The sequence below is a fragment of the Penaeus chinensis genome, chromosome 4 (assembly GCF_019202785.1).
Source record: "Penaeus chinensis breed Huanghai No. 1 chromosome 4, ASM1920278v2, whole genome shotgun sequence".
Classification (NCBI taxonomy): Eukaryota; Metazoa; Arthropoda; class Malacostraca; order Decapoda; family Penaeidae; genus Penaeus; species Penaeus chinensis.
The window spans coordinates 8,424,901-8,434,900 of NC_061822.1; the positions used below are offsets into that span (position 1 = coordinate 8,424,901).

General features: G+C 33.6%; 1 protein-coding gene across 1 annotated transcript in view; it reads left to right on the top strand.

Annotated features, from left to right (window-relative positions):
* Window positions 1–8,639, top strand: part of LOC125024995 (CBP80/20-dependent translation initiation factor-like) — an 11,916-nt gene extending 3,277 nt beyond the window's left edge. Inside the window, exons 2-7 of the mRNA XM_047612818.1 lie at window positions 1,069–1,155; window positions 1,331–1,463; window positions 2,372–2,523; window positions 3,173–3,279; window positions 5,978–6,085; window positions 6,758–8,639. Of these exons, the coding sequence (XP_047468774.1) occupies window positions 1,069–1,155; window positions 1,331–1,463; window positions 2,372–2,523; window positions 3,173–3,279; window positions 5,978–6,085; window positions 6,758–6,982 (812 nt within the window). The 3' untranslated portion in view covers window positions 6,983–8,639. The remainder of the gene's footprint in view (window positions 1–1,068; window positions 1,156–1,330; window positions 1,464–2,371; window positions 2,524–3,172; window positions 3,280–5,977; window positions 6,086–6,757) is intronic.
* Window positions 8,640–10,000: the final 1,361 nt, after the last annotated feature.

Below are 10,000 nucleotides of genomic sequence, written 5' to 3' on the forward strand. Positions count from 1 at the left end.
TTTCCACTCATCTCAAGTTCAGCTTTCAGACTTTCTCTTCAGGTATATATTATATATTATTGATAGTTGCAGTTTGGTTTCTGACTTACCAAAGAGAACAGTATCAGCAGCAAAGCTGAGATTGTTTAAATGTTTGTGCCCTATTTTAACCCTTGGGATCACGTAGACCAAAATCCAGGCAATAGGCTTACTCGAGTGGTGAATATCCCGGGTGTGTGGCTTGTAGGCCCGGCCACACAAACACTTTAATCTTCCTCCAAGAGCTTTGTACACTCATGGTGAGTCATTCCCATTACACTAGCCTTCCGCTGAATATTTCATGACTGCGCATTCCTGTCACCCTGGCCCTCATACAAATTTTTCTACAACGGCATATTCCTGTCATCCAGCTCTCAGACCATTTTTTTTATGACGTGAAAGTCATGTCACCTGGATCCAATGGATTGATGCCGTCTCCAGTTTAACTTCTTGAATATTTTCTCAAGGCAGTAAACAGGATTGGTCTTGAAAGTAGGAAGGATTAAGTAAGATTAATATCAATGAAAGTATTCCATGTGGGGGTTGCAAAAAATATCCCATTTGGGTTTACTTGAAAAATAAAGTTGATACCCTTCTCTAAGGAGGGCATCATGAGAGTAATTAAGAAGAAAAAAGTATAATACCAATATTTTCTTTAACTTCTAAAGGATGTGTTTTGTATTTAGACATGCATTTGGTATAGAGGATTAATGCAAACTCTGCCAGTCCTCCCACAGGACCCTGGAATATAATTGCGATGCTTGCAACTCTCTCTTTGTAGATTTTGATCTGTAGATATCATTAATTTTGTAAATTGAATCAGAAGATATAGTAGATTGTTCAGTTCACTGTTTTGAGCCTTCTGACATATACATCTTATTTAAGATAGCATTCCCTTAAGGAGTTGGATAGTGTGTGGACACTGCCATCCTAGTATAGCAGTATAGACAGTTACATTTACCCATTTATTATTGATACTCTTGCAAGGCAGTGCTGCAAAATATCTGCATTAGGTATATTCAACCTTTGCATTTTTCCTTTCCTTTGCAGATTCAGTATTAAGAATGCCACAGGCTGGAAGAGGTCGCGGAATGACTGTCGGACAAGGAGAAGCACTGCGCAGGCCGGGACCAGTCAGTAAGTCACTGAATGATGTTGAACAGTTTCCTTAGTGTTTGATTAAGAGAGATAGAGAAAGGAGATATGATATTTTGATTGATGATTTGAATTTACCTGTAGTACCCACAGTTAAGGTTAATATGAAAATTAATATGCTTTCAAAATATAAACTAAGCATTTTGCATATTCACAGATAGTGGTGGTGATGCTAGCAGAGCCAAGACCATAGTAGAAAGCATCTTGAAAATCAAATCACCAGATGATCTACAACTCCAAGATCTTGCTTCTGAGATTAAATCTACCATGAATGATGAAGAGGAGCTAAAGTTAGTATTATTTTCATTAGATCTTTTACACACACACACACACACACACACACACACACACACACACACACACACACACACACACACACACACACACACACACACACACACACACACACACACACACACACACACACACACACACACACACATACACAGTTAATTACCATGAAAAAATAACATTTTCCTTTATATATTTTCTTTAGGGTGGTTGTTTGAAGCTGTCAGCATGAAGTTTAATATATATATATATATATATATATATATAATACACATATATATATATATATATATATATATATATATATATATATATATATACACACACACACACACACACACACACACACACATATATATAAAATAATTTTTGTTTTCTTCCATTCTTTCTTTCTTTCTTTTCTTTCTTTTCTCTCTCTCCACCTTCGTTTCTGTAAACATAGCATTCCTTCCTAGAATTTGCTGGCCCATCAATATTTCTTTTGCTAGTACAATAAGGAGTAGATTATTTTTTAACACATGTTCTTTTGTTTGTAATCCAACAATATCTTCCCATTTTCATGTGTTTGTGATTTTGAGGACTGTTTCTGTTTGTATGTAAGTCTGTTGTTCTGTAGTCAAAACATAGGGTATATTATTTTTAGTGTTTATGCTAAGATATTAAAAGAAAACATGCTATGTACACTGATATACAAAATCTGCGTTGCTTTTGGAATATCGCTTCTTCTTCCTCTTCTTCTTCTTCTTTTTTGTGATACTCCCAGAATTAGTTACCTAGTTCTAATAAAACCCAAATTTATTACAAAAATCTGCATAACTGATCCAAACCACCCATTTAGTAACATGTTCATGATACCAACATTCGGGTAATTAAGGTTGAAGTATCAAAACATACCAATATCTTGCAGATGGTTTGTGGAGGAATTATGCACCCAAGGTCTCAGCGAGCGCAACTGTGCACCTGTTGCAGCGAAATTATTTGGCTTAATTGCCCAACACCATGCAGGGGAGAGCAAAATTAGGACCTTGTTGCTGAGACGTGTCCAGAGTGAATATGCAAGTATGTTTGAATTTGGATTTCATATAATGAAATTCTCTTGCTCCCCTCCTCTTCTCTCCTCTTGTTTCCTCTCCCCTCCTCTTCTCTCCTCTTGTTTCTTCTCCTCTCCTCTTCACTCCCTTTTTCCTACCTCTGTTCTTTCTTACCTTCCTGCTTTCCTACCTCACTCCTCATTCACTCACTCACTCACTAATGACATTTCTCTCTCTCTCTCTCTCTCTCTCTCTCTCTCTCTCTCTCTCTCTCTCTCTCTCTCTCTCTCTCTCTCTCTCTCTCTCTCTCTCTCTCTCTCTCCCTCCCTCTCCCTCCCTCCCTCCCTTCCTCCCTCCCTCCCTCCCTCCCTCCCTCCCTCCCTCCCTCCCTCCCTCCCTCCCTCCCTCCCTCCCTCCCTCCCCTTCACTCCCTCCCTCCCTCCCTCCTCTCTCTCTTTCTCTTTCTGTTTCTTTCTCTCTTTCTATCTCTTTCTTTTTCTCTCTCTTTCTCCTTTTCTCTCTCCTTTCTTTCTTTCTTTCTTTCTGTCTGCTTCCTTCATTTCAGATCCCCCATTCAATGTTGTAACTTTGAAACATATATATCAGTGAAAACTTATTATATAACTTGATATTTTCTTTGTACAATGAAGATGATTAGTTACTTTTTTTTTAACCAGAAAAAGATGACTTAGCAGTCTCAGATTGGTCGCACTTTGTAACCTCTGCGCTGTTCCTTGGCGAGGTCTTCTACCATGTGAAGTCAGAGCAGAATACTCCTTTTAAAGTAAGTGTACCTCATCATTACAAGTATTGTGACTGCATATTTGATTGTTGTTATTTCTGGAAGTCCACTGTAATGGCCTGCTCTTTATTCTTCCTAGATATTGTGCCCTAAGGTGTGTGAATTGGCCACATATATACCACTTCTTCTGTATTTGTTTTATGTGTTTCATGTTTATTTCAGTTTTGTTTGAGTATTTTGTCAGTCCACAGTAAAGCAGGATGTCAGTGCAATATGAAAGTAAGGCTAACAGTAACACCAGACACAAGAACTATTCTGTAAGGTTGAATTATCATTTGTAAAGGGGAAAATTGGAAAATATGATGTTTTACATGTGTACATGTTCTGACATTCTAACATCTTGTTCTTAGGTTACAATCTGTTACAGATCAGCAGGTTCATTTTACAAACACAGATGGGACAAACTTAAACATCATTTGTGCATATACACTTACGACATACTGTTGTGCATCCACTGCTCCTATGTAATAACCTGGAAATTGTTGCAAACAAAGGTATTCATACAGAAACCAGCACAAAAGTAGTAAAGTAAAGACTTTTGGGCTTTTCAAAATATCTCACATTGTGAGGATCCAAGTTTACTGGCTAATTGTGGCAGATATTTTGCAGATAGTTTCCTGTACATTTGTGCCATTACCAGCAGCCCAACTAAATATGGAATACCTGCATTGCATAACACCAAGTAGAAGCCTGTAATACAAGGATAAATGCATTGAAAGCTTTAGTGGAAATGTCATACAAACTCACCTATATATGCAATACCCATATCATTAATTACATTCTACAGTTCCACATCTGAAAGTCAAACAAAGCTAACTGCCCTGAAAGAGTCTGGAAGAGAAGAGCTCAGGAGATTTGTGGTATGAGACACATACCCTCAGTACACCTTTTATCCCGCACTTCAATATTGTACTATATTATACGAAACCCAACACACGTCATAAGGTACGCATGCCAATATATACACGGTCAACATCACAAAAATTGCAGTATTAACTCATACCTAATTCATTTAGTTAGTTATTGATGTCAGTACTTGCAGACAATCACAATGGACAACATTTATGCTCTAAACTAAAAATAGATTTACATACATCAAGATACAGTTCAACAGGCAGTTCCAGTTTAATCAGTTTTGTGAAGCTGATTTCTATAAAAGTAATTTTTATTTTCCTTGGTAGCTGGTATGGTGGTGCTACCTATTACATTTGCTGCTTTTGAGTACTTCCAAACACTGATAAGGCATTACTACTTGTCTTTTGTAAATATTTATTATACTTACTGCCATTTAGCCTCAGCATTTGCTCCAGTCAATACAGGAATGGATAAATGTTGATGAAGATGTGCCTACTGTTCATCATTAGATTGACTGGGAAATTGTGCTGATGGTTGTATGTCTGTAGCAACAACCAAGTGTAGGCAAGAGTGCTTATGAAAATGAAAAGCTGAAAGACTCTATTCACTTGTGTGGGGAACTTGTTGATTGTGATGAATTCAAAGAAAAGCTATTTAGTGGTAGTGTGCATGTTCTTGAGCCAGGATAACCCAAGGACGGGAAGGATGGTAGCAAGGAGGAGGTGGAAGGAAGTGGTAATGCACTGGGGGTTGAGCAGCAGTGGAGCAACTGTGTGCATGTGGCCTTATCCTTGGTCTCAAATTCAATCTTTTTTTTATCTTTCTCTTTGCCACTGATTTTATTAGATGCTTATATCTATTTTTTTTTTTTTTTATGACAGTATTATGGGCCTTTTGCTATTGTAACACAGATACTGGGAGGTTTCTCTACACACCACCCCATCTTCTCTCTAACATGGAGGAGTGGTGCATCATGCATCCACATAGCTTGGATGCATAAGACTTGCCCCAAGATTCATTTTCTGAATGATCATGAATCAATGCATGGTAAGATGGGGTCTTGGCCTTTACCTTTGCCACTGTGGCTGTAAATGAGAGATTGAGTTGTGTTTAGACTGTCATGAGAGACCATAACAGTTTCCCTTACCCTCACATGTCAAAACATAATCCGAGATAGTTGTTGGATAAAGCCCATAGGCAAGCCTTCCAGAATGCCATATCTCAATGACTCAAGTAGTGAAGCCCCAATGACTGATAATGTAAAGGCACTCATCCAACTACATCAATGCCATTAACCAGACAGGTTGAAAAGTCACAAAGACTCCAGATAACTCAGTAATAAGATAAGAAAGGCCAGCCATAGTACATATATATCAGAAAAAAAAAAAAAAAAAAAAAAAAATCATTAAATGCAGAGTCTCCTGAGAACTTAGCTACCTTGAGTGAGGGTGTCGCACATTATAAAAAAAGACAAGCAGCAGCAGAAATTGTTGGAATGAGGAGAGAGCTTTGGCTACCATTGCCCTTTAAAGAGCAGCCACTAATCATTCAGCCCAATGTATAAACCATGATCTCAAACAGGTGCATGCAGGCTGGCTCTTGAGTTCTCTGCAAGAACAAGTAGTACCAGCCTACAAGTAGATTTGAAGACAGGAACACAGTTGACAAGGCCTCAACTAGAGTGAAGACATATGGAAATACATACAGTATTGCAGAGTTATCTCTTGGGAAGGGTTGTGTGAAACATAACCCGAGTCCAGCTTTATACTACCATAAAAAGTTAATTGATAACATCAGTTACTAAATACAGATTCTTTCATTTCAGGTCTTGGCAGCACCCGTCCTCAAGTATCTAGAGATGATAATTGAGCCCAATTTGAATAAAGATGACAACAAAAATATTGATGATGATATGATTGTTGTTTCCAGACAGGTGAGATTTTATTTTGTGAAGCGCTTCTGTAAAAAATGTTTTTATAATGCTTTCTGTTGCTTAGTCTGTTTGATTCAACATATTTTCCCTTATTCTTGACACTTTTATTTGTATTATGTGTCATGATGAGAGGAAATATCACAGATTTTGAAAAATGGTTAGAGTGAAAGTTAAGTAAATAATAATACACCAGGAAAAGTCTTGGAGATTGTTGTTCAGTGTGTGTGTGCGTGTGTGTGTGCGTGTGCGTGTGCGTGTGCGTGTGCGTGTGCGTGTGCGTGTGCGTGTGCGTGTGCGTGTGCATGTGTGAGGTAACGTAAATGAAGGATCAAGGTGAGTAAATATTCACCTGAATTTTTAGAATAAAAGAAATACTCATTACTTCATAACCAAGCATTTTTGTGCAAGAAATACCATGTAGAGAAAAAGAAATCTTTGTAAGTTGTGATAATTTGAAATATATTGACATGGTCTTCAGTTCACCTCTGATTCTGGGAGTAATCGTTTGGTAATCAGTTATTGGAAATTATAATTGATTACTGAGAAATTTCATGTTGTAATTGATGTTATTGATTACAAGTACTCAATTATGCCCACCACTATTGTTTACTACCTTCTTTCTTGTGTCACTTATAGTCATTTCATCATGAAATACTACATTTTTTATTTCAGATACTGTTGAATGGTGCTGTTCTCCATGAAGCAGTGCCAAGTGGTGTCTTAGAAGTAGTACAGAGTGTAACCAAGATACTGTGCCTGTGTCAGCTGAACACAGCCACGCGATTGAATCTACTAGCTGCTCTTGCTGAAATGTGGCCGATCCTCGACACTAATAATGATATTCGTACTCAGCACGCATTACTAGCTACAAGCATTGGTGTCTCATTGGATATTTAGTTAGTACATGTCGTGTTATTTTTGCTATCTCTTTCATAATGAGTCTGCACTGTTCATTTTATGAAGAGAGATGGCTTTAATTCTCAGTAATAAATACATTGTTATCATGCTACTCATCTGATTAGTATGGGAAAATGTTATACAAAAAATTACATTACCTTTTTTATGTTAAGATTAATTGAAGACCATTTTGTCTTGAAACCACACGTCATTCCTCATTTTCTCATATTGTCATCTGTTTACTAGGATGTTGTGGATTCAGTTTATATTAAAATGACAATAGATCACAGTTTTTATGCAAATGCGTGAGTGAAGTATTTTCGGCTGTTCTGTTATGCTATTTTACATTTCTGAAAATCAAAGAAAAGGGGGTCATACCAAAGTTAGTGTTCATGCTTCTAGTCGATAATGAAAACCAAACAAACTAGTGAAAAGGTAGTAGGATGAATATATAATAGACCTTATGCCAAGTTTTCTTCCATTTTGTGATCTGCATTCTAATTCAAGGAGAAATTCTTGATTGCTATAATTTTCACCATGACACACTTGAGATTACTTGTTTCTCCTTTTCATCTGTCGGGTTTATATAGCCTTATAAAAGTAATTAAATATACATATATATTTTTTGTATGTATTTTTCTTTAGGGTAATTAGAGTGTTTATATTTTATGCTTATTCAGATCTGAATATTACGATTAAGGAGTGAGCAGCTTTTTTCCCCAAATAAAACATGTTTTATAAATGTATAATTGTTTTGTGGCTTGATTAGCAGAATCATACTAAATGATGGTAAAAAAAAAAGCTTAGGTTTTGTTGTTAACAGTTTATTGTTTTTGTTTTTTATGTTCCCTTGTCTTTTCATATGGTTCTGCTGATACAAACAGAGAGATGAAAAATCGTCCTGGATTAGGCAGTGTTGAAGATTGGCAAGTAGGGTTTTAGGCGATGCTGTTTCTCTTTTTATGAACATTTATTCACAAATGATTGATTTGGTAGACAAGTTTTTTTTCTCTCTTTTTTCCTTCTTTTCTTTTCACAATTGAATATAACTGTAAGTGATCTTTTTAGGCATAACAGAACCTTAAACAGAAAGGAAGTATACACTGATAAAAGTATCTTAGATTGGTAAGAAGGGAAAGATAAAATAATCATCAGATGAGAGATGGTTTATTATTTTTGTATGTTGTGAAATAGGATAGTTTTCTTCATCATCTTCTCCTCCTTTTTCTTTTTACTTTTTTTTTTATTTTTATAAAAGGCTACAAAATAGGAAAGTAAATATATATTTTTTTTTCTATTAGGCTAAATCAGAAAGAAAGCACTCTAATCGTAAAGAACATACAGTTATGTCACTATACAAGGACTTCATGTGTTCCTCTAAGAAATGCGAGATTTTTTTGTTTTGATTTTGGCAATTTTATTCCATTGTAGAATTTCTGTGTTCGATATTCATGGGTGGCTACTCTTTTGTGCTTTATTTATGACTCACAATAAGGAAGAAAAAAAAACAAACATTGTGATAAAGTAAGACCATTTATATAATCCTTGTATATATCTGCAGGACTTCTACATTTTATATAATTGGCACAAGAATTGGCAACTGACAAATGTTTATTATTGTTATTATTATTATTATTATTATTATTATTATTATTATTATTATTATTATCATCATCACTATTGTTATTATTATTATAATTGTTATCAGTATTGATATAATGATTGTTATTATTATCATCATTATTAGTATTATAATAATGATTATAGTAATAATGATATTGGTGATAATTGTAATCATTACTATTATTGCTATTATTATTACCATTGCTATTATCATTATTATCATGATAGAGATGATAATTATTATTATTAATACTAATATTATGATAGTGATAATAATCATAAAGATTATTATTATTATTGTTATTATTATTATTATTACCATTATTATTATTGTTATTGTTATTATTATCATCATCATCATTATCATGATTATTATTACTATTACTATTATTATTATTATTGATTTCATTACTATTATTTTTATTATTATTGTTATCTTTTAACATAATTTATCATTAGTGTTATTATTATTATCATTGTCATTTTGATTATAGTCAGTTATTATTATTTTTATGTTATTGATATTATTGGTATTCGTATTAACATTGTTAATCATTATTAACCGATATCTTCTTTTTTTTTCATTTCAATTGTTTTTATTGTTGTTATTATTATTAATCTCAATTTATGGCTATCAATATTTTTTTCTAATTTCAATTCTTCTTCTTGTTATTATTATTATTGTTATTATTATTATTATTATTGTTATTGTTATTATTATTATTATCTTTATCATCATTTATCATCCTTGGTATTATCATTATCAGTTTATTATTATTTTATTATCATTATTTCAATTATGATTATTATTATTGTTGTTGTTTTTGAACATATTTATTGATCAATTTTTTTTCTTTTAATTCAGCTGTTGCTATTATTACTATTATTTTTGTTATTATGATTATCATTAATCATTATTTTTTATGATAATCTTTTGTCCATGTTGGTAATTTCACTCATTTTGTTATTTTACGTTTATTATTATTATTTATTTATTTATTATTATTATTATTTTTTTTTTATTTTATTTTTTTTTTTTGATTATCACTAAAAATGGTTTGTTTATTCACACAACAGTACTAATACATATTACTAAGAGACGGTATTGGTGAATACCGTCTCTTAGTAATATGTAAGTGAATTAGTAATTCGTGAATATTCTCTTGGTAATTCTCTTAGTAATTCATGAATATTATTGCAGTAAGATGGACCCTTAAAGTTTAATGTTTATTATTTTCATTCTCTTTCTGCAGATTTTCATGTTAATTTTTTATTTCCTTTTCATACGTAGTCCTTGCCTTTTTTTTCTTGTTTTGTTATTATGATTATAATAATGATGGCTATTATTGTTGTTGTTATTATTGTTGTTGTTATTGTGATGATTATGGTTGTCAT